Source organism: Etheostoma spectabile, chromosome 8 (assembly GCF_008692095.1).
Source record: "Etheostoma spectabile isolate EspeVRDwgs_2016 chromosome 8, UIUC_Espe_1.0, whole genome shotgun sequence".
Lineage (NCBI taxonomy): Eukaryota > Metazoa > Chordata > Actinopteri > Perciformes > Percidae > Etheostoma > Etheostoma spectabile.
Window position 1 is genome coordinate 11,559,212 of NC_045740.1, and position 24,751 is coordinate 11,583,962.

The 24,751-nt window shown below is 42.4% G+C and overlaps 1 protein-coding gene across 1 annotated transcript in view; it reads right to left on the reverse strand.

The window, feature by feature from the left end:
• wwox (WW domain containing oxidoreductase) overlaps positions 1 to 24,751 on the reverse strand; it is a 136,841-nt gene that overhangs the window by 65,659 nt on the left and 46,431 nt on the right. Inside the window, exon 10 of the mRNA XM_032524586.1 lies at positions 24,390 to 24,654. Coding sequence (XP_032380477.1) covers positions 24,390 to 24,654 — 265 coding nt within the window. The remainder of the gene's footprint in view (positions 1 to 24,389; positions 24,655 to 24,751) is intronic.

Consider the following 24,751-nt stretch of genomic DNA (forward strand, 5'->3'; position numbering starts at 1 on the left):
GACGCTTAACTACTTCTCATACACACATATATTCATAAGGTATTATGCAGAATAACAGTTTTATGGATTTTAAATGGCATTCATTCACGAACACTGTGGCTAGCCATCACATGGAAGGGCTATTTTATCCCCTCTTAATGTAGATCAGTCTTCTTGGGTGAGATGCAGAGGGAGGGCCAGGACATTAGAGAAGTTGGATCTGTCTTCAGCCACTGATTAAACACTGGGCCGAGGTGAAGGAATAGAAAGGGATGGCATCAATTGGGACTGAGGCCCAAATGCATAATGGAACCATCACATGAATGCTATGCCTCCATTAATATCTTTGAGGGTGGGGATACCAGATAGCAAGAAGCCTTTTCCGTCCATATTTCTTACCTCAGCTTTTAACAAGCACTCGCTCTGGTTATTACCGTACACCGCACAGAGTGAAACAAACTTCACACAACCGCACCGAGAACCGCAGCAGATCCTCCGCAGCCAGGGAGATGGCTTTCTATAGTCTGTACACGCTCAAGTGTGTGTGTATGTATGTGTGTGACAGGTTTATAGGAGTCATTTATCCTGCTCAGCGGGCTAGTGTAGTGCCGAATGGTGGCCTGAGTGCCAGGCGTAGCTTATTGTTGTGTAGCCTTTATGGGCTACATTAAGTACAGCTGAGTGAGAGGGAAACATACAGTACAATACCCTGAGCTCACACATGTCATACACACAGAGATTAACTACCTCCCTGGGCCCAGGGCAGGCCTGCAACCACTCAGCACCAGACCCTGGCACACTACCTCCAACTGCAGACATGGGCGAAGGGATGTGAGTGTGTGAGAATGTAAGTAGGCACTAAAACTAATTTCAAAAGTCAGTGGAAAAGTTCAGTTAGCATTTAAAGAAATGACTAAAGGATGACGTCTTGAGACACTGAGAATCTCATGAATCATTCTTATCAATACTTGGTCCGCTTAAGATCACAGAGGCTGGTTTTGCTCTAAAGTAGACGAGGCAATATTTCAGTCAGAAGCACTAAAATCCAGATGGTGAGAGATCAGAGCGGGTCATTAAAAAGCCTCTGTCTCTCCACACCACGGATAATTCTGAGCCATAAAAACAACATGGATCTCACATCACCACTGGACTGCTCATTACTGGCTTTGTTAATAAATAAATAAAACAAATAGACTGAACAAATATGTGCACATGCATAAACAAAAACACCCATGTGTGCACTTGTTCTGAGACACTCTGGCACAGACAAACGGGTCCAACAGTCAGGCCATTTGAAAAGCAGTTTTATTCTCTCACCCACTTATAACACCGCACCCACCCGCGTGTCTGCTTTTTTGAAAGCTTCATAAGCGTCGCCTCTTCAACTGTGTTCCACAGTGTAAAAATAGAGGCCATTATATTGCCTAATGCCTACCTGCCAGCCCTCTATGCTCCCTCCTGTAGACGAAGGCTTTTACATGATGAGGTGGCTGACATGTTCCACACACACCATCCATTACCATATGTACACTGGATGAGACTCAGCCTGCGCAACTTATACTAATGCATGTTTGGTATGCCCTGTGGGGGTGGGAGACACATACGCACATATGTACGCACACACGCTCACACATAGCACACTTGAACAAAGAGATACGCAAACTCTCTCCCATACAAATCTGATGGCAGCACTGTGATATGCCACTTGTATTAACAGCAGGATGCTTTTAAAGTAAATAAAAACATTATAGCTGGCTCTCTGGGTGAGTCTCGGTGCTACTTCTCAGAAGCTCGCTCTGTGTATGTGTGTGTTTGTGTATGTGTGTCTGCGTGTGGCTAGAGGAGGGGGGCAATCCTCTGCTCTGGGGCGGCGGTTCCTCTCTAATTGCCCCTCTAGGTGCCTGTGTGCTGGAGAGCTGAACTGAGGGTAAACACAGATCTAGAGATGATTAATAGCCGGAGGTCAGGGCGGAGCACAAACAGGCAAAGAGGCTGAGACCTCACTTCAGACTACCTTGGCCATCCAAACGTACACACAAACACACACACTGCACGCCAGGAGAGTTAATTTTTTCGACAGCAGATTGTGTTCACACTACCACATAAAATAAATCCATCCATCCTGGATTCCTCTGAGCAAAGCAGAGAGGAGGTTGAAGATAAAAAAGTAGACAGAGCAGGTCAGTCAGGGGTCAGGGTGAGAGGTAAAGTTGAAGGTTGATGGTGAAGGGTGAGGGTCACAGTGTCAGCCCACGGCAGTAGTCCTTAACAAGCTCTGATCAATACATGACCAGGAAACCCTGAGCTTCTTTTTCTCCTGCATCCCTACCCAGTTGTAGGTGGTCTTCCAAAGATTTTACACTGTAGCAGAGAAATACGCACACCCTGCTCTCATTACTTTCCCACTTTGTCTTCTCTGTCCCCTGACAAACACATACATACACACACACTCTTCCCTACAGTGCGTCCCATGCACACATTTCTATCTCTCGCACCAATCTGCACACAACACACACAGCACATCCCCAACTGAATGGAGTCAGGTTTGGCGGCCCTTCATTTTTCATGCAAACGGTAATTTAGTGAGACTGCCTATTGATTGAGCGCCGCTTGTCTCCCAAACAATGCCACTTCAATCAGCAGCCCATGGGGGGAGAGGGTGCTGGGGGGAGAGGGAGGAGATGTAGGGGAGAAGGGGGGGAGAGAGAAGAGAGGGCTGCCGATAGCTGCAGTGACTGATTTAAGAGATGGATAAAAAGCAGATACGTCCCCCGCCCCTGTACTGATTAATGACAGTGGCCAGAGCAGCCCTGGACTATGCATCATGATTTAACCACCAGCCCCTCATCTAAAGATTAGCGTGCGTGCGTGCGTGCGTGCGTGCGTGCGTGCACACACAGTGAAGGCACCCACACACACAGTGCGTACTGTGCCACACAGAGAGACAAGACACGGAAGGTGTGAAGGGAAGAATGGGACGTGAAGCAGGGAGAAAGACAAGTGAAAGGATAATGGGGGGGAGGAGATACTGTACTGTATGACTGTGTTGAGTTGGTTTTACTGAATATTCAGTGGCAGAAATGTGCTTTTCAAAAACTCACTTATAGTCGAGAACATACTGGAGACAAATGAGGAGACATACACCCCAGTGCAGTCACACTCTGGGAGGGAGTTTGTATTTAAATGCCAGTGTTATTTTTTGCCAGTCATGTGGCTAATGTGTGCACCGTCAGCTGGACATGGCAGATAGTTCAGTGAGAAGAGTGCAGGTGTATGTTGCTGTGGTAAGAGATGTGTTACAAAGACAGCAGGTTGTGTTTACTACACTCACACTAGTTAAAATGGATCTATTAAAGCAGTGAAAACAGACTGAGGGTAAGGGCTGCAACTGACAGTAATTAACTATTAATCTGCTAATTATTTTCTTGATTAAATAGTCTAATCTAGAAAATGTCAGAAGGAGTCCAAGGTCATGTCTTCACATGTTTTGTTTTTGCCCAAACAAAAGTAATGATGTTAAATCAAAAGCGGAACATATTTCCCTTTTTGGCAACCATTATAAAACACAATAAAAATGATGCCTAGAAAACAGCAACAGATTAAAAAGAAGAAACAACAGCCTTTCACAGCCCATACTAAGAGAGAACATTCTCAGGATGAAGTTAAATGGTATTAGATATTGTTGTACTGTATGATATGAATTATTTTCCTATTCTCATGATGTAAATTGCTTTCATATAACTTCCTTGCCGGGACTCTGCCCTTGATGTTGGGCCTTCTTTGACCTCACTTCTTCCCACGACACAATGCTGAATCTTCAAAACCTGTGGACATTCTTTTTAGTTTTTGGACTGGATTAAATAGATACATACTGGTATATTTTATATGAACTGGCACTTTATGTTTTTGTTTGCTTTTGTAAATGTGGAGGAAAAAGTTTATTTTGCATGATGTTCCTTGACAACTAAAGTGCTAAAGCTAAAGTGGGTCACTTATATAACTTGTTGATATTGTTTTGTGTTTCATTTATCAATTGTATAACCTGTTTTGAGAGTTACAACTTGTTTTGGTCACATATCGAGCTCATGTTTTGAGAACGGCTTTAGCGCCGGACTAACCAAGGGATCGGCTGGGTGCGAGGACTGGCCGTCCTCGCTCGCACACAATCCCTTGTTTGTTAAGAGAATAAAAGACGGAGGGGTCCCTCGGTCAAGCAGAGTCTGCTGTGAGTCGCGTACGAGACGTCCAGCCACGTTGATGCCGCTCTGCCGGACTGACGGCTCTCCAGTCCTGTGTCAAGGTAAGGGCTCAAAGTAGTGCATACTTAACATCACGTATTGATAGAGCATGTGCATGCTTGTTGCTTTGCTGTATTCTGTGGCGGAATAAAAAGACAAATTTATTCTAGCAGAAACAGTGTTGGTGTTTTTGTTTGCAAAGTAGTGTTCACTTTGCATCAAGTGTTTGCAAAATAGTGTTCACTTTGCATCATGTATAGATAGTGTGAGTGAGTTATTTTTTTATTGCCATGGTTTTATGTGAAATAGAGAAAGTGTCCGATTTGTTGGGGGACTGTCCAGAACTTGGTACTTATTCCTACACTGACTATATCACCTCATACAGAAAGCCACGATCAAAGTCTAACTATAATTTCCCTTCATAAAACAGCAAACCTTTAGAAAGGTAGAAGTATCAAAGAGGGAAATAATTGATAAAAAAAAGGTTTTTGTGATGAGCTTTAACGCCACCCTCATTCTACAATGAGTCAAGTTAAAAAAGGTTGTGAAAATGTTTTTGTGATCTTGCACCGCAACGTGTAGAATAGAGTCCAGCTCCAGTCCAATCGAGCCCAGTCTTCCTAGCCCAGCCCCTTGTGCCAGCCTAGTCTTTTACAACCTGGACAAACCAGACTAAGTACAGTCTAATGTCACAGTTTGTGCTCAAGTGCAGTGCAGAAACCTAGAGCACAATGTAAAGTTGTGCGAAGGAAAACACTGACTCTGGTCCATTAGTTGTGTTGGAAGCCAAGGAGGAGGATCGGAGCCCCTCCCTGCAGCTGCTAAAATATTCATCAGACTCCCTGAGAGCATGTCTACTAATACATGGAGCAGGAGAAAAAAGTGAGGAGGAGGAGGAGAAGAGAGGGGTGGGAGCGAGGCGAGAGGAGGAGAAATTGGGGAGATGAGCGATGCTCCCTGTGTGCATGTCAGCTAATAGTCAAACATGACGCGCTAGGAGGGAGGGAAAAAAAACAGGAGAAGAAAGAGAGGGAAGTGCGAAGAGGGGTTGTTTAAATAGTCTGTGGCTGAAATCACAGGGGATGAACCACGTAAAAAAGCAAAAGTGAGGAAGAGAGAGAGACAGAAGGAGGAAGATAGAGAAAGATTGAGAGGGAGTCATCACTCCTTTTCCTCCTCCCCTGCCATCAGTCGCCCCTCCAAGCTGCATTCCAGATTGATTAAAAGCCCCTCTTGTAATTGTCAGATCTTGTAGGAACCATCTCTATGTTCAAGAGTGTGTGTGTGTGTGTGTGTGTGTGTGTGGTGTGTGTGTGTGTGTGTGTGTGTGTGTGTGTGTGTGTGTGTGTGTGTGTGTGTGTGTGTGTGTGTTTAATAGGGAAGGGTACAAATGCACGGGAGAGGGGGTAGAAGAGAAACCCAATTTCAATCACGTCACCAGTGTAACAGTACTAGCCACCAGTCACTACCACATCAATCACAACTCCCACTCAACCAAAGAAATATTGTTGATGTTGTTTTGTCTTCACAAACATCAGCCCAGGTAGCTGCTGAAATAAGAAAAAACATACATGTTCATAAACACACACACACACACACACACACACACACACACACACACACACACACACACACACACAAGAGTCATTTCTCCAGTCATTAAAATGAGAAATGGCCGATGGTGTAGAAGCTGTTGAAATACCATTAAGAAATGGAGACAAATGCAGTGGATTGCAGCATCCTAAGGCAACCTTACTACAGTAAATCAGACAGTGACGAATATTACTGCGACCATGCCACATGCAGATGTACACACAAGACAAAATACATGTGCACACACTCATCCGCACACAAACTGTGGAAACAATCTGCGAGGCACCTTCTATAAAAGCTCCTATGGTGGATTAATGAGTAATTATCCTAATTAAATGTTTCCTGATCATCCGTTATGATATATGGATGATTATGTTCAGAGATGATTAAATTATAGTATAACAGAGCAGTCTGATATCATTTTAAAGAATTAATGAGCATTTATACAGAAGAACCATGTGGAAATAAGGCACAAATTAAAGATTGAATTACTTTTGATTTAATCAATTCAAGACTAATTATTAGACACAGTAATAGAAAACATTTTTGCCATTAATCACAGGTGGATAGCCATGTTGTTGTTGTTGTTTTTTTAAAGACTCCATGGGATGAAAATTTCACTTTATGAGGGTTCTTTTTAACATTAATATGCGTTCCCCCAGCCTGCCTATGGCCCCCTAGTGGCTAGAAATGGTGATAGGTGTGAACCGAGCCCTGAGTATCCTGCTGTGCCTTTGAGAAAATGAAAGCTCAGATGGGCCAATCTAGAATCTTGTTCCTTATGAGGTCATAAGGAGCAAAGTTACCTCCCCTTTCTCTGCTTTGCCCGCCCAGAGAATTTGGCCCACCCATGAGAGAGAGACATCATGGCTTTCAAACGAGCAAAGTTAGTCAAGGCCACGCCCCTAGCCTCCACTTTGCACCCCCCCCTGTCTCTCCTCCTCAAAAGCTACAGACTCAGAAATGGCACATACTAAGGAAAGCTCATTGTGGGACTGGCTCTAGTGGCTGTAATTCTGCACCAAGGCGGATTTTTGGGAAAGAGACTTCAGATAAGGTATTAGGGGACCACTAAGGTCTATGTAAAAGCATCCAAAGAGCACCATGTCATGGGACCTTTAAGGCAGAACGCTCAAAGAAGTTCAACAAGTGAAAAATGCAATGCAAGAGCATTCTGTGCAGACACATACAGTGCCGAACAGACTTTCTGCAGGGCTTTTTACAGGATCACTATATTAAACACAGTGCAATTTAGCAGATAGTGACTATAATGAAGAAATACAAATAATGCCAACCACAACATGAAATTCCACATTACACTCCCGAGCAGAGTAGTGTTATATACGTACTTTTCTCAATGAGAAGATGAGAGCCCACATGAGAGAAAACTAAAGTATACTTTTTCAAATAACCCCCTTGCATGCAGATTGCGAGATGAGAAACATGCAATACAGTTAAAACAACTTCTCTTTTGATCCTTTGAAGACACATCAGCTCTTATGACCAGTTGATTGTGTTACTTAGACTAATGTAAACCAATAAACAAGGCTAACCTTGTAAGCAGGGTCAATGCTTATGTAAAAGCTCATTGATTAACAGTTGTGATTATTGATCATGCCATGTGGCCCAGACAGGATTGACGGATCTGATAAGTCAGGGTCCAGATTCACAGACAAGACAGGATAGACACACAGAATGATGGACGGGAAGAAAGAAGAGGCAGGCAGAGAATCTGATGGATAGATACACCACACACACACCACACCACACACACTCTGATACAGTTCTTTTTCTCAATCTCATGAACTAACTTGAATAGATTACTTGGGAGTATCAACTTATTATCTGCACAGTACTTGAGCCCCTTCAATATTTTTGCCCTAACCCCTATCTCCCGCTCCAACGCCTGATTCACTTCTCCATACAGTTCATGGTGCCGAGCAGAGTAGTTGCATGTGAAGGAGATAGTAAGCAGTAATATTCAATTATTGTATGCACGGCGTCCCCGTCCCGCCCTAAATTGATTTCTTCTAGAACGGGAGGCATCGCTCAGCACTGACACACAGCCATGTTTCCCCCATCTACCACATCCCACGCAAATTACTCCTCCATCTGCTCTCCCTCACCTCATCGCGCATTTACCCCTCTTGTCCCTTCTTTTCTCTCCTCTCTTCTCCTCTCCTTTCCTTTCCTCTCCTCTGTCTCCATCTCCTCGTCTTCCCCTCTCCTCTCCCCGTCAGACTGCACAGCTATCGGCGGTTGGAATGAGCCCCGGCTCCCATACAGGACGTTTAATCTGTCTTTAATCTCTTTGCATTGTAATGGGAAATGGTTTTGTGTTTTACTATTTGATTGAAGCTGCCAGCCCGCCCCTCACCACCATGGGACTGTGTGTTTAGGAGTGGGAAGTGTTTTCAATTTTACCCTTGCCTCAAATTGTCTTTTATCAAAGAATTCATATCAATAATATGATTCTACATATTAACCAGGCTGTTTGTAAGTGGCCTAATAGCAAAGAGCGGAGCAAGAAAGATAGAGCAAGTTGGAAAATTTAAACTGGCTTCCCCTCACAGAATCTAAAGGAATTAATTACACTGAATTAAATGTCCACATTTTTCATTGTAATATCACAGAGAAGCCTAAATAAAAGGTTGACAAATACATTGAATGTGGCTCATCTGTAATAAAGGAAAAGAGAAAATAAGAAAAAGAGTGCCTGTTTTCACCTGGAGCTGACACACAAGAGTTGTGAAAGTTTTCTCCTATATCATCATAAAGACCTTCATAATTGTACCTTTCATAAAGCCACACAGAGAGAGAGTAGGTCTAATCAATACTTCATATAGCGGGGATTATTGTTTGTTCAGACTCAAAGTAGATTCAAAACATCTAGGCCCGACAGTCATGTAAAACTAGAATTGATTTGTTCATAAAAGCAGTGAAATTTTTGATGTTGGTGTCACACTTATATTTATTTTCCAGCATCACATTTTTTATTCATACCCACATTGTCACTTTAACAAAGAACAGGCCTGCAGTTAATACTGAATGGCATTTACAGTCTCTGATGGTTAAAATCAACAAAATCCAAACGCACATACAAACACATGCACTAACACACGTACAAACACATGCACTAACACACGTACAAACACATGCACTAACACACGTACAAACACATGCACTAACACACGTACAAACACATGCACTAACACACATACAAACACATGCACTAACACACATATAGGTATGCAGTAACACACACACACACACACACGCACACACACACACACACACACCACACACACACACACACACACACACACACACACACACACACACACACCACACACACCTCTCTCCTATTCTAATTAAAGGGACCTCTCTGCCCTGGGTGTGTGTGTGATATTGACACTTAGCTCCGTACAATAAACTTTATTGGCAAGCCCTGCTTGATTACTGCACTAAACTAGAATAACAAGGAATATGGGAGGAGGGGACGTGTATTATATACTAAACAGACATTAGTGGGCTCTATTCAAATATCTGGTGCATTTTAATAGCGAGCCCTTAAAGGCCTCTGTCTCTGAAGAAAGCCTGTGACGTTAGCAGTGAGCTGAAGCTAAAATATACCGTGCACAAGAACAAAATTGACATGGGTGAAATATAGTAAAGGTAGAAAAATAGAAAAAGGAGATATATATTGAAGTATGGAGGAAGAGAAAGAAGGATAGATTTCCCGTCATTAATGATCTATGGAAAATCCTCTGTCTATTTTCAGATATACTGTTAATGGCTGCTCGCTGCCATTAAAATCGTTGCCATTCTGAACTCAGCTATTCACATATTGGCTGCTGCTTCATCTAATATTCATCTACTGGAGGTCAATGGCACTGGTGGCATGCCTAATTTGTATACACAAATTAAGGGTGGAGAACAAGAGTTTTAATGAGCATAGTGTTGAGATTCAACAAATACAGAATTAGACAGATTTATTACACATCAAAAACCTTCAAGGTCCTGATCACCTTTGTTGCCCTTTTCAGAATCAACAAAATATTAAGATTGTCTTTAGTGTTGACAAAAAAGAACTAGATCCATCTAAACACATTTTTTAAGTCTCTACAACTAGAGAAGCGAGTTGTATGACTGTATGAAGTTAAAACATATGAAGAGACATGCAGAAAGAAAGAAGAAAGAAAGAAAGAAAAAAAGAAAGAAAGAAAGAAAGAGTTTGTCTCTCCTCAGCACTCCAACAGCCCTGGTAAAAGAGGCAGCCTTTTAAAGAGGACAGGCTCTGCAATTATTTCCTCAACAATGGTGTCTCAAACAATACCTGGAGGCAAAGACTTTGCAAAGCCTTCTTCATCCTGGACATTAAATTATCAGCCCATGTTCTAAATCAATTAGGCTAAACCAGCAGGTGAAGCAGAGGGTGGTGTAGTGTTTATTCACAAGTGTAAACCTGATCTTACTCGCCTTGCACTTTTGGTTCTTTGTGCTAAAGCATAACGAGGAATCGTGAGGAATTACATCAAAAGACCCACTAAGCTCTGTTGCATTAGCATCCTTACTTCAGTGACTGGTGCACTGTGCATCAAGCCTACCTAAATGACTCAAGGCCTCCTGCACAGGAAACCAGCTATTAAATGTATGCAACAAAAAAAATTAAAAAAAAAAATCATTAGAAAATATGTTGTGATTTTAATACATGCAGAATTGTAATTCCATACATTCAGAAAAGCCTCTGATAATGAATGAACCACAGCTGTCTGTCCCGCAGCTTCTACCTTCACGTTGGCTCGTTCTACTCAGTCAGTTAAACTACAATGACCCCTACTGGCCTAATATGGTACTAAGATTTAGTGCGCACATCAGACAAAGAGTTTGTACTTCATTGTAAACTTGTGGCTTTGCAACAGCTCTGGATCTTCAACACACAAAAAAACACAATCAGGAGGAGAAATGACAGAAAAACTTTATTCTCGTTTCCTTCTTGTAATATAATCTCTTCAACAACAACAAAAAAGTCCACACCAAAACTCTCAGCTGAGGTTTTTTTTTTTTTTTTTTAATTCTTTTTTTTTTTTTGAGTTTCTTTCTGAGGTTTTTTTCAGTCACTTCCAATCACTCCAAATTCTCTTCCCCCCCTCACATCCTCCTTTTTCCCCTCTCTCTCTCTCGAGGCCTTGGCACCGTTGGCAGGGCCTCAACCGCTGGGTGTGTTGGCAGAGCTCTGGCTCTGATTCACCCACAGCCTGCCCTCTGGCTTAACAGGCTGGCACAAGGACATGGAGCAGAGTTGTGAGGAGGGCAGGGCAGGAAGCATGGAGCTGCCGACTGATAGAGCCATATATTACTGAAAGAAAGTTAGAATAGGTGAGCGGTGTGAGTTAAGTTGAAGCTTTAGGCCTGGGATTTCTGTGAGCACGGCAGAAAATGGCACTATTCCTCCGTCGGTTAGCACGTGTGTCTGAAGGAGAACATTAGTGTGAGACACACATGCGGCCTCACCTTGAAGAACCACTGACCCCACACACCTTTATTGCATCTCCAATTAGAGGAGAGGGAGGGTGGAAGGGAAAGATACAGAGAGGGAGAGACGAAAAGAGAGGAAGAAAGAGGGGGAGAGGTGTATTTCATAAATGTAGTTCCATAAAGAGCACTGACCCAAATGGCATTCAGTAATTCTTCCTTGTGCCAGAGGAGGTGGGATAATCAGAAACTTCATCAAGCTCACTCCTTCCTTCTCTCCTTCCCTGCGTCTGCAACACCTCCTACTGTCCCACCCTCTGCCGGAACCTTTTAAACAAAAATTGCGTGTAATAACTGCATAACGTATACAGTGCATCCGGAACACGCATCAAAGAACATCCCTCTATCCCCACTTCATCGCTTCATTTTAATTAAACAAGTTTCCTCCACTCAGAGTCTCGCCATCTCTCATCTCTTTGATCTGTTCCCATCTGACTCACAGTAAAAGAATCAGTCCATCTCCACTTTGAGAAAGTTGCACGCATTTGATTCGGAAGACTCCCAAGCAGCAGCGGTATATCATTGATTTAACGTACACAAAAAGGCATCACAGCACTTACAAAATAAATGAGTGAAAACATAAAAAAGCAGTTCTTTTGTCGAACAACACACTATAATTACAACCCCTTTACGCTCCATGTGGGTCTACTGATAAAAGCAGAACAAATTCCTTCTTGAAACTGTTCAATAAATTCAAATCTGTCTTCATGACAATGTCGGCAATACATATCAAATCTGTCACTGCAGCGTTGAGATGGATATGGGAGGGCAGAAATCTGAAAGAAAATAATACAACTAAAGTGTGTCTCAAGCACCAAGTCCCAATCGATTCCATTCGCTCTCTTTTCCAATACACTATGGACTCAACATGGACTTATTCTTTCTTAAGCACAACTGGGAGCACTCCCTCCCCTCGGGGTGCTACACTCACACAATGCTTCAAAAGAACATTTTGTTTATATGTTCAATACCAAGAAACATCAATAAAATTATCCAATCATTAATTTCCTATTCAATACAAATTTAATGCAGAGCCACGGAGTAGCCAGCTCATATCCAATGAGGGCATCTATCCCCAATCACTCAGCTGTGTGCTTCAGATTGCGCACACACACGCAAACACGCACACACGCACACACACACACACACACACCAATGGGACTGTCCCTAAAACAGTCATTCCTCACAGACTGACTCAATACTGTAGAGAGCGGGGAAAGACAGACAAGAGCAAATAAGGAGGATGAGAGTGGTAGGAGAGGGGCACGTATTATTTCTTAAGCACAACTGTCAAGGTGAGAGTCTTGACATTGGATGGACAGGCATAGCTAAAGATACACAATTTCTTCTTCTACTCTACAGTGTATACATTTGGAAATGCAGGTTTGGTCATACAGCAGTATAGAACCAGTGGTGGAAGAATTATGCAGAATATATATGTAAAAATATAAAAACTGCATTATAAAAATTTCTCCATTACAGGTAAAAGTCCTGCATTCAAAAGCTTACTTAAGTAAAAGTACAAAAGGTATTATCAGCAAAATATACTTATATTATCAAAAGTAAAAGTAGGCATTCAGCAGCAGAACAAGCCTGTCAGAGTTACATTACATATTATATTATTTGATGATTGTTATTGATCGCAGCATTTCATGTTGTAGCAGGTTCTGGTAAAGCTTCTTTTTAAGTGCACCGATTTAGCACTTCAAAGTGTTTACGGATCTAATGAAATACTACTGTACATGTGGAAAAAAGTAGCATGAAGCCTTTTGTGGTTTCACAGCGAGCTAAGCAGTCTAAAAATTTGAAAAGGAGAAACATCTTGGGGAGCGGAGTAAGAAAGAAGTGAGGTGGCCAGACCTCTATAGCCTGCTCCTCATCTCTGCTTTAGGCTCAAGGCTACATTAGCTCCTACTAGCATAACACAAAAAAACTATGACTCAATGTCAACAGTCGCATTTCACTGTAGGTAATGTAGACAACAAAAAAGAATGCTTGGTAAAAATATTTTGTTTAGTTCTGCTTCATCAATTTTTATTCTTTTTTAAACTGTCCATGTTAATTTGATCTATAACAATTCATCATTTACTGATCACATATAATGTACAGTATGTAAACTCTTCAACTGCAAATTAACTGGAGCTGTCAGATAAAAGTAGTAGGGGTGGGAATCACCAGACACCTCCCGATGTGATATCTTCACAATCCTCATGCCACGATATGATATTATTGCCATTTTAAACATATTGCAATATTCTGCAATATATACATATATATACTGTATAACCTTTTAATTTTTCCCAATTTCAAATGATGTCCCCAAAAAGACAACTTTGTCAATATCTGTTTTTTCTAAAAAGATACATTTCTCTGCTTGTTCATATCACTTAAATGTTATTGCTGCACAATGGTATTGTCAATCAGACAAACTGACCAACACATATATAATAAAAGTTCGATACTTGGCTTCTGTGTATTGATACAGTATTGCCTCTGAAAATATGATAATACTATGTTGTATCAATTGTTTCCCCCACCCCTAAAAAGTAGTGAAGTAAAACATTTAAAGTACCATAAAATAGAAGTAAAATACAAGTACCTCAATGTACTGACATTCCGTTACCGCAGGGACAGGTTTATGCACGCGGAATGAGGAACATGGAGGCATGGGGGGTTAAAAGAAAATGAAAACACTCAAAAACCTTTCACATATCATAGTTTCACCGCGACTTCTCTAAGGAGCTCTTATGCACTCCAATCAACACGCTCATTCATGGAAAATCTGGAGATCAATGACAGGTTCAACAGTTCCATGCTCGATGAGACAATCTATAGCTCTTTGATGCATGTGATTAGGAAATGCGTGGAAATGCTATCAGTATTGAATATCATACAGGTAGTGAACCCAACTGAACCTGGACCTACTATAACCTCCCCAACATGGTACACATCAGATAGAGCTGTGAGCTGCGTGTGTGTGTGTGTGTGTGTGTGTTTAACATGTTAGAGCTGACGAGGTGACACAAGAGCCAGAGTACACAGGTCAAGTAGAGTCAAACCAGGTAGGCGATTGGCTGATCAAGTCTGAGTGTAATGATAATCAATGGTTGAATGCATTAGCCTAATCTAATGGGCCAGGTGGGAGAGGACAACTGCAGACGCATGGAACACATGATTGAGCACAACATGCAACAGAAATGCAATCAATAACACATAGAGTGGTCTAACCCCAAGGGGGGGGGGGGGGGGGGGGGGGGGTCCCCTATTGGAACGACCTGCTCCAATTATTTAGGAGGCGCCGTATGTGGTGTGTGGTGTGTGTGTGGTAAATAGTAGGTGGGTGGTTAGGGGGGACAGAAAGGAACCAAGCTGTTTTAGCTGATTGATTGTATTATAAAATGAAATGAGGGAATCCAAGCCTTTTGTTTCCGACCAGAACCCTCAACACACACAACACAACAGTGAGGGATGTTTCTATCCACCTGAGTGTGTGTGTGTGTGTGTGTTGGTGTGTGTGGTGTGGGTGGTCGTGTGTTGTGTGTGTGTGTTGTGTGGGGTGTGTGTGTGCGGTGTGTGTGTGTGTGGGTGGTGTGTGTGTGGGGGGAGAGAGAGTGAGTAGTGGAGAGAGAGAGAGAGAGAGAGAGAGAGGAGAGAGAGACAGTGGTATAAGTAGATGGGTATGGGGGCATTATAGAATGCAAAAAAAGTGTTGAAAGAAACAATACAGGAAAAATAGAGGAAATGAATCATTAGTCTGTTTATACAATCAGGGGAATGAAAGGTGAAACATTCTTCATATTTAGGTCTGTCCCAGGAGAAAGGACACCCTCCTCTGTGTGTGATTTGACCTTCCACCATCACTCAGTGATGAGCATTGTGTGAACCTGTTTGTGGGTTAAAAGCATTGCCGAGCTCACAGATACTAGTCTGTGCATTACTGAGATCATTCACATATCTAACCCCTATGAGAATTAATGTGCTTAAATGCAAAGTTTTAATGCATTGCTGATTTGTTACATACAGGCTAGCATATTAGACCACATCTTTTTTTAGTTAAAAAATGAACAAGACTTTTTTAAAAAGTGGCAAAACGTGATCAATTCCAAGGTGATCAACCAAGAGAAAAGAGAGAAAAGAGAGAGAGAGAGAGAGAAAAGAGAGAGAGAGAGAGAGAAAAGAGAGAGGATGACACTTAGGGACAAGAGCCAGTCAGAGCAGAGGACAGGCCTGGGTCAATACTTGCAGCACATGCTGCTGACACTGCACTGCACTGCACTGCTCAACCACACACACCCCACACACCCACAACACCAACAACACAACACCACACACAACCCAACACACACACACACACACACACAAAACAACACACACACACACACACACACACACACACACACCACACACACAAAACACACCACCACTTGCATATGTACACAAAAGATAGAGAGACAATCAAAACAATCAGTCAGCCGATGTCAATATTTCAAGAGGGGACAGAGAAAAGGAGAGAATGCAAGTGTGTGAGTTTGTGCAAAAGAGAAAGTCAAACATCCCCCACAATTAAGGAACTTTTACAGACTGAATTAGTTATTTGGTATTTTCCTCCTTTCTTATCTTCTTCCTGTCTAAAGGAAAAATGAACAGACTAAAATAAACGTATATTTCATTGTCTGACATTTCTTGTATTTGCCATTTTCAGGCAGACAGGAAGACTCATGTTAAAACCTTGAAGGACAGTTTACCCAAATTAAAACTAACCTTTTTCTCACTCACTTCTCTGTCTAGCAGTGTATTTGGATTTTATTCCATCTTCCCATTTTTGTATTTCCCTTTCTAATGTTTAAATTATTTTCATCTTGATTAGTTGATCGACAGAAACTTAATCTGCAACAATTTTTTATTTGTGTATGATACTAAACTGAGAATCTTTGGATTTTGGACTGTTGGTTGGACAATCATATGTAATGTACAAATTTTTTTAGACCAAACAAGTAATTGATTAATCAGGTACAGTACGTACATAATAAGAAGACTAATCAAAACTAAAAATACTAATTAGTCACAGTCCTAATTTAATTGCCTCAATATGTGTATGCTGTATTAACATGGAATATGCGGTGACTATTGTTTCAATATCTGAATGTGTAACTATTCTTCTTGGGGTGTGTGTGTGTTGTGTGTGTTTTGTGTGTGTGTTGGTGTGTGTGTGTGTGTGGTGTGTGTGTGTGTGTGGTGTGTGTGTGTGGTGTGGTGTGTTTGTTGCGAGAAAGCGAGGTCTGTAATAGAGCCTCTCCATCTTTGAAATGAATTAGCATGTGGTGCCTTATTGAGTGAGGTGCAGTGTTTAAGTGAAACTGATGAGAGATGTGTGAGCAGCGAGGACTGGGCTATAAGTATGTGGCTGGGGTCACAGGCTAATCCCTATTGATTTACTCCACCGTCTGCATATAGCCACACAGGAAGACAAGGAAGGAGAGGCCTGCTTTACCACCTATCACAGAGCACAAATGCAGGATAAAAATCACATCTCCCACACTCTCGGTTACATAACGCTAAGTAGGGTAAAGACAAGAAAATTAAGTAACATTTAATCTAAATAGGTAGTTAAACACCCTTTACAAAGATTGCAGACCATGACCTCCTGAAGATCAACGAGAGATATGATCACTGGATTCATTTACACATAATCATGCAATCAGGAACATTTGTCCTTATTTGAAACTAAATAGAAAGAGGTGCATGCTTTTTAGAAAAGCGTGTAAACATGGGGCTATATCCGTCAGTGTTGTGACAGATTTGAATGCTACCGTCAAACTGTGAAATCACAGTGCCCCGTGACACCCCAACACATCAGACCACAGTGTGTTTTATGAGAAACCCAAACAATACCTGGACCCATGTATAAACAAGCTCTTCACAATCTCACCCCAGAGGATGAAAAGGTGAAATATTACATTAATATGAACAACTATTAATAATAAGCCCCCCACCCTTACCCCATCAGTCCTCTCTCCATCTCTATCTCCCCCTTCTCCCTCTCTCCCTCTGCCTCTAATCCTATCATGCGGGCAATAAGTGTATGCACCATGAGCACATTTAATTTCTGCGGTTGGTTTTCAGCGAGCCCAGAGGTGAGCCTTAATAAGGATCAATGGCACTTTATCTGGGACAGCACCCACTTCACAGCATGCAAATTACACAGCAACCCTTAAAAAAAGAAATGGATTTAATTAAAAAATGTAGAACCACGGGCTCTGGAAATTCAATTAAAGGATTTATGCAAAGGTTGGCTAGCTTTTTGTGTTGCAGTTCCTGCTTATATAATGAGCTTTTCATATTAAAAATCAATAGGTAATCTGGGCTAGGGGATCGGCTGCTTATGTACATTTTTGAAATCAATTTGAAAAATAGTCCATCAGCTCCATGTCACAACAAAGAGGGAAGGGAGTGGTGCGTGTGCGTGTGTGTCGATTGTGTGTGTGGTGTGTGTGTGTGTGTGTGTGTGTGTGTGTGTGTGTGGTGTGTGTTGTGGTGTGTGTGTGTGTGTGTGTGTGTGTGGTGTGGTGCTGTCTCTGAGGCACAGAGAAAAGCTCTGAAGCTCTGAAAGGTAAGAGAGATGGTGGGTGAAGGAGGCAATGTGGAAGAGGGTAAGTGAGTAAGGATGTTTCTCTGGCCAGGTCAGTTTCTGGCTCTTTGGCCTGTTCTGATCCCTTCTATTAGAGAGAGAGTCCCTTGGCAATCAGGGTCTAGCTGGCTCTGACCTGTGACTCTGGGGTAATTTAACCCAGCCTCAGCTCAGACTCAGCCCAGACGCAGACAACCCAGGCTGGGTTGGTCCTAATGGCCTCCCTGAGGTGTCTGGAGCTGGAGGAGCTGGAAAGATGTGGTTGAAGCTTTAAGTAATGTTTCTTCACAAACAAAACTATTAAAGTCTGCCACAGAAAGACATATTATAAAGAGGTAAAAACTAATGTGCACAAATGTGCTTATTCAAAACATTATCAACTATCCCCATGTAATTAAAGTGGCAGAAGTTTGATTGTTAAAAAAAAATACTTTCTTTTTAAACTTCTTCTGCTTTCAACAATAATATTGTTCATACCTCCTTCACACTCATGTTGTATAACTGTACTCAGGCAGGAGGGGTGAATGACTGACTGCATACAGTAGCAGACTGTCAGCATTTGATTGGTTCTTTATTGATCCAGACACGCTCTCCATCACATCAACTCATCCACAATAAACCATTTACACAGTTTCCCTGCGCAATGGACCACATAACCAGGCCTCAGGCCATCTCTGTTCACCCACTGTTTGTGTATGTTTATGTGTGAGTGTGAGTTGTGTGTGTGTGTGTGTGTGTGTGTGTGTGTGTGTGTGTGTGTGTGGTGTGTGTGTGTGTTTTCTTTAATGAAATGGTATCTCCGTGGACAATAATCCCAGTAACAGGATTGGGCAGGAACACACATGTCAATACAGCCAAATGGGATTGTATGCTTTTATCCATCCCCACACCAACACATCTTTCTCTCCCTATGTGTGTCTCTCTCCCCCTCCATGTCTCTCTCCCTTCCATACACAGTGCAGCAGCAGCACAGCAGGGAATGTCTAGCTGGAATATCACGTACGTTTCTATCCAGTTCCTCAAAATTGATCTAAAACATAGCCTCAAAAAGGAACTGCATCATCAGAGAGGTTTACTCGGAGTATGTTCACCTCATACCAATTGGCATAATGTGTAATATTCTGTCTACACCACTGAGGAGAAACCTAAACAGTGTCTCCAGTCAGGCTGGAGCTGACCCCCCTCCTGTGTAGCTCCTAATCATCCAAGAAGACTCTATTACAAGGGCCTGGCAGCTCATCTAACCCCACAGAGGAGAAGGGGGAATGCTGGCAGGGAGATTGGGACCTCTGCTCCTCTTTCTTTCCACATGGTTGAGCACCGCGCACAACACTGGAACACACATACACACACACAGGTTGCCTGGGTGTGCAGCAGAGCCACTGCGTCTGTGTGCTACACCAGATAGCAGATATAGCACCTGACCTTATGTCTGTTTGCAGGAGAGAAACTGATAAAGAACACTGATGTAAAAGTGGCTGCTGTGCTCACATACAGCGCCAACAACCCAACCACTGTACGTCTGTTATATGGTAACGCGGACCTCGCCGTCCCGCTGGAGCTGCTCCCCCCGCGACCCGACCCCGGATAAGAGGACAAAGATAGATGGATGGATGGATGGATGGACATCGTTGTTGCAGGACCTGTCTCTGGGGTTAACCCCTGAGGTTACGGAGAGAGCTCCTGGTCACAGTAGGCAAGGCTCAGCAGAGGAGGCACTGGAGTTCCCACTTCTCCTGACTGAACAACCGTTTCTCTAATACAGTCTTGACTGCTGGTGCCTGGTCAAAAGTTCAGCCTGTGCATATGTAAAAAGGTGGCCTGGTGCCCGAGGCAGGATCCTGGGTAAAATAATCATGCTAAAACGCTAAGAAGCATGGGACTAGGCGAGAGCGCTGATGAAACCGTCCCCTGGGGCAACTGTGGTGTCTGATTGGACCAGAGGAGCCTCTTAGGCCTGTGCCCACAACACCTTCCTCCCCTCTTTCTATCCATTATAAAGGATGATGACTGGAGCCACTGCCTACACTGATCTCCATTCAGCTCAGCCCTGTCTGTGCCTATAGTTAGGGTATAGATTAGATGGGTATAGGCTGAGCACAGCTGCTCAGAGCCTGAGGGTACACTGTTCTTGAGGGAGCAATCAGTCAGTCAACAAAATGTCACAGGGTCAGAGTTACAATACTTCACAAAGGTTACAGCTCAACTAATAACTGCAACCGTCACTGAAATTCATTCTGTGCTATTAAAGTGTGCAAGTTTTGATTCAAAGTGTACTGTCTAATAAGTTTTACAACATATACTGTACATACATAGTTAACGGACCAAAATCCTATCCTGAAGTACTATCCTAGATCAAATAAATCAACCAAAATCTGTGTCAATCAAATTTTGAGCATTACACAGAACTGTGATAACCACTGTTGTTTCTTTTTTTTTTCTTAGTCTCGCTCTCTAACACACACACACATATATCCGGGCACATACACATACAGTACACACCACTGCAGGCCAGATCATTCAACGCTGATAATCACACCAAAGGACACAGGGAAAACTCCCACTCTAAACACGCTGAATTAAAGAAACAGAAGTTACAGGCCTGGTCGCACAATCTCTGATAAGTAGATCAAGGCGCAGGGAGGGGAACATGATGTTAGTGAGAGATAGTTTGGCTGATTAAAATGTCATGGCTCTTTATAGATGCCTTTCTCAACTCAGCAAAATGGAATCAGCTCAGTACATCAATAGCAGAGTGGGCTGTGCTCCCTGCTAATAGAGAAGTTTCTTTTCCTTAAGTAGAATCCACAACACAAAGGATGCAAAATTGAGTAAGTGAAAATATGTTTTTGGTAATACGCAAGCAAAATGCAGTAGCAAAAAGATTAAAGTGAAGGGTAAAAGTGAAGATCTGACAAAATAAGAGAGCATGAAGCACAATGAATGAGGGCAGAAGGCATGGTGGTAAGAGCTACTGCAGAGCTTATGACCTGATATGACAATTCCTCTCCTTTACTTAACAATCAAATTAAAGATTAAGGACCACGTGTAGCTCCAGGTGTTTCAGTCTTCTCCATATTATGAATATGTGTGTGTGTGTGTGTGTGTATGTGTGTGTGTTTCTCCTCGTGTAGGGCAACTGTATATCACTCCACCTGTGTTCCTATAAATCAAACCTGTGTTTTAAATGAGAGGCTGGTTATTTGTGCAAGAACACACACAGGGGCTCTGTGATTGTTTTTTGGAGTCGACATTCTGCTTATGTTTGCATCCCAGAACAATCTCTATGGATCCCGCAAGCGTACGCAAGCAATTAAAGCGATACCATCTTCATATCCCTGCAACCAATAACTGAAATAATATCACTGTTTTATTAAGCCCTTAATGTGGGGGCAGAAGGAGTGAGGAGTGGGATTTTAAAGAGGATACACTTTCAGGGGCCTTATCAACCCCGGATTTAAATAAGAGCAAATGCTCAGCTTAAGGGTGTGCCTCTGTATCTGTGTGTGTCTGTGTGTAAGGCTGTGTGTCTGTGTGTAAGGCTGTGTGTCTGTGTGTAAGGCTGTGTGTCTGTGTGTAAGGCTGTGTGTCTGTGTGTAAGGCTGTGTGTCTGTGTGTGGCCTTTATCACACATGAGTTTTAGCTAATCGCTGTGTCAGCACACCAGAATTTAATTACTAGCTCTACCTTTGTCCTTTAATATTTACTAACATCTACACTACGCTTAATTAACCACGTGTAGAAAAGCCATAGCACCGTTCTGGAGGAGAAAGCGCTCTGCTAATTGCATCTGTGCGCTCATACCCAAAACGTCAACACACTCTTCTCTCACAAAGAACACAAAAGTGTTAAAAAGTCTTCCACTCTAGGGTACACTTCTATCTAAATTTTAGTGCAGCTAAAACTGACATAGACCAGGTTTGAAATTGAAAAAAAGACAGGAAATGATGAAGAGAGCTAGGACAAATGTTACAGAACATAAAGAGGGAGGGGGGGGGAGTATTTTGTGACAGAGATAGTCAAATTGAGGAAATGGTTAGCTTGGCATTTTGCGAATGGCGCTGAGGAACAGTTCCTCTCATCTCTCATCCTATGTCAGAAGGAGGAGAGACAAATGACGGCCTGAGGCCTTGTGTCTGCCAAACATGATGGATCAGAATAACGCTTCACTAAAACTCCAACACGCTGCCTTTCAACACATCACATTTTCCCTTCAGTGCAAACACTAAATTGATTAAGTATGAAGAGTAGCTAATGGAAAGATGTAATAGTCAAACTAAAGCATATATTAGGAGGCCATGGAGCCTAAAGGATAGAGAGCTGCTATCAACTGAAAAGTCTTACAGAGCAGAGGACACAATATAGACTAAGATAAATCATGGTGTTGAATTTTATCGTTCATATCCAAGGTGTGTGAGGACGTTAACCTCAGGCACCCTACATCACCCTATAAGCACACACGTGTGCTATGAACACTTCCATGAAGTCATTTATTGTACACCCACAGCAGATGCACACTCACAATAGTTGCCACTCTGAGATATACTACAGACGTTATTGCCTTGAGAGGAAACCTTCGCAGTATTAGTAATATATTACGATATAATTGGACACCATTGACAGCAGTATTGTACTGTAGACATAGGTACTGTACAATGCAAACATTCTTTAACAAAACTATTGTATCAACTGAAAAAAATGCTTCATCAATTTCAACTGCACATCCACATTTGGGTAAACATTCTGCAATCATTGATGAACAATTGGCAATGTGTAACTGGCACAGAAGTCTGATAATAAAATCAGATCAGGCCGGCTGTTCCTCCCAATCACCTCTCTCCTGAGCGTTCTCCATGATTGCCCAGCATTAAAGTGAACCCCCAACACCCTTATAGAGACTGTGACCACAAGCAGAGACTATGAGAAAGCCGGATACTCTAAAGCAGGGGTCTTACCAACCAAGGACCCCTTAAATGAAAGAGAGACGGAACAGGGACCCCCTACAACATATATTGTATAAAATGTAGCTGCATACAACGTGCAGGGAGGCCCAAAGCCTTTATAACTTTTTTGCATAGAATACTAAGCTATTAAAATAGCCTAATAATTGTTTGCATGGTTTTATAAATCAAGTTTTAATGTTAAACATACATATACTGTATCTGTGAATGGCCTTAGTAACTACCTTACCTATAGGCCAGTAAGCAGTGGGAATTTATATTTGCTAATAATATGTAGGATTAATGCAAAGACTTTTTAGTTGAAGATCCCTGCTCTAAAGTATTGTTCAGAATAAACAGAAAGGCCTCCAGTCTTTGCCAACAAAACAGGCCACACTCTTAATTCAGAGGAAAATGTCAAACCAATGCTGCTCATCTTCGTGAGTATCCCCACACACCAGCTCCAACTCCCTGGGTAACCCCTAATAGGAGAAGGTACATCCTGTATGCAGTGGTTTGGTTCCAATCAGAAGACCCTACCAGGAGCTGTTAACCCAGTAACACTGCCAGGGTCACAGGTGCACGCCAACTCCCACCTGCATCATACTGGAGTGAGGGGAGTGAGGGGATCTAGTTTTATTGTTCAAAATTAAAGCTGTAAACAGATTTAAAACACAGACCTTTCTGGCACAGCACCTTTCCGCCTTTCTTTGTATCTCTATAAAACAGCCTGTGAGGACATAATGTCTTTACTCTATCTCTGCTCTCAGAAAGGTCTTTGAAAAATAAAGTTGAGTCAGCCTGCTAATATGACTCAGAACTAAAGATAATGCTTCTGAAAATATCTGGTAATAGATTCTCCTGATGGGAATGGGCTAGATTGTAAAAACATATTTGACAGAGAGCTTATTATCTCAGTCCTCCGGAGTACATGCCTGCATAGGAGTAGAGACTTGAGTTTGTTCAGTGCATTTACTGTAACCTAATAGTTGCGGTACACAGGATCTGGAATATCGCCTACCCTTGTGAGAGGATAGGGGAACTGCCTCTCTGAGTTAAATAAACAGTGACAGGAGGAAGAGGAAAACAAACCACAGACTATCTCTCTATCTGTGAAACCAAGACTCTCTCCCTGAGCCCTCAGCACTCAGCAGATCAGCCCCTCTCCATCCTTTTCCTCTCCTTTATCCCAGGAACGCGCCAAGACAAATATATAGACTCAGTTAGGGGCATATCAGAGTCAGAACAAGAAGATAGTAACAAAGTGTGGAGGATTCACTGGCTTTCTTTCCATGTGAAAAAGTATAAAAAGATACAGAGCAACTCTGGTGAAATGAAAAGTTACAAAAAGTTAACCATTATGGTTGTACCTGCAACAAACCAACCGTTGGTGTTTTTGGTGGCCATCGGTCAGGTCGTGCTACACTTTGTGCAGTCACAAGGTTATGCATGCTTCAGACTGGTTTTGTCTCTTACCATAGACTTGGTGAAAGGCCTAGCCAGAGAGAAGAGAAAGGTCATCAGCCACCAGCTCCGGTGAATGGATGTGTACATCATGTTCCCAGGATGCACCGCGTTGGAGGTGACACCGTGCGGCGAAAGGCGGCGGTTGAGCTCCTTGCTGAAGAGGATGTTGCAGAGTTTGGCTCGATTGTAAGCCAGCATTGACCAGTACTCCTTCTTTGTGGGAGACAGCAGGGCCAAGTCCACCTTGGCACATGAGTCTAACAGGTCTGTGAACCTGAAACAAAGTCCAGAATGAGAGAGTAGTTAGAGAGAGTGAGTGAGTGAGTATGTGAGTGTGAGTGTGAGTGTGAGTGTGAGTGTGTGTGTGTGTG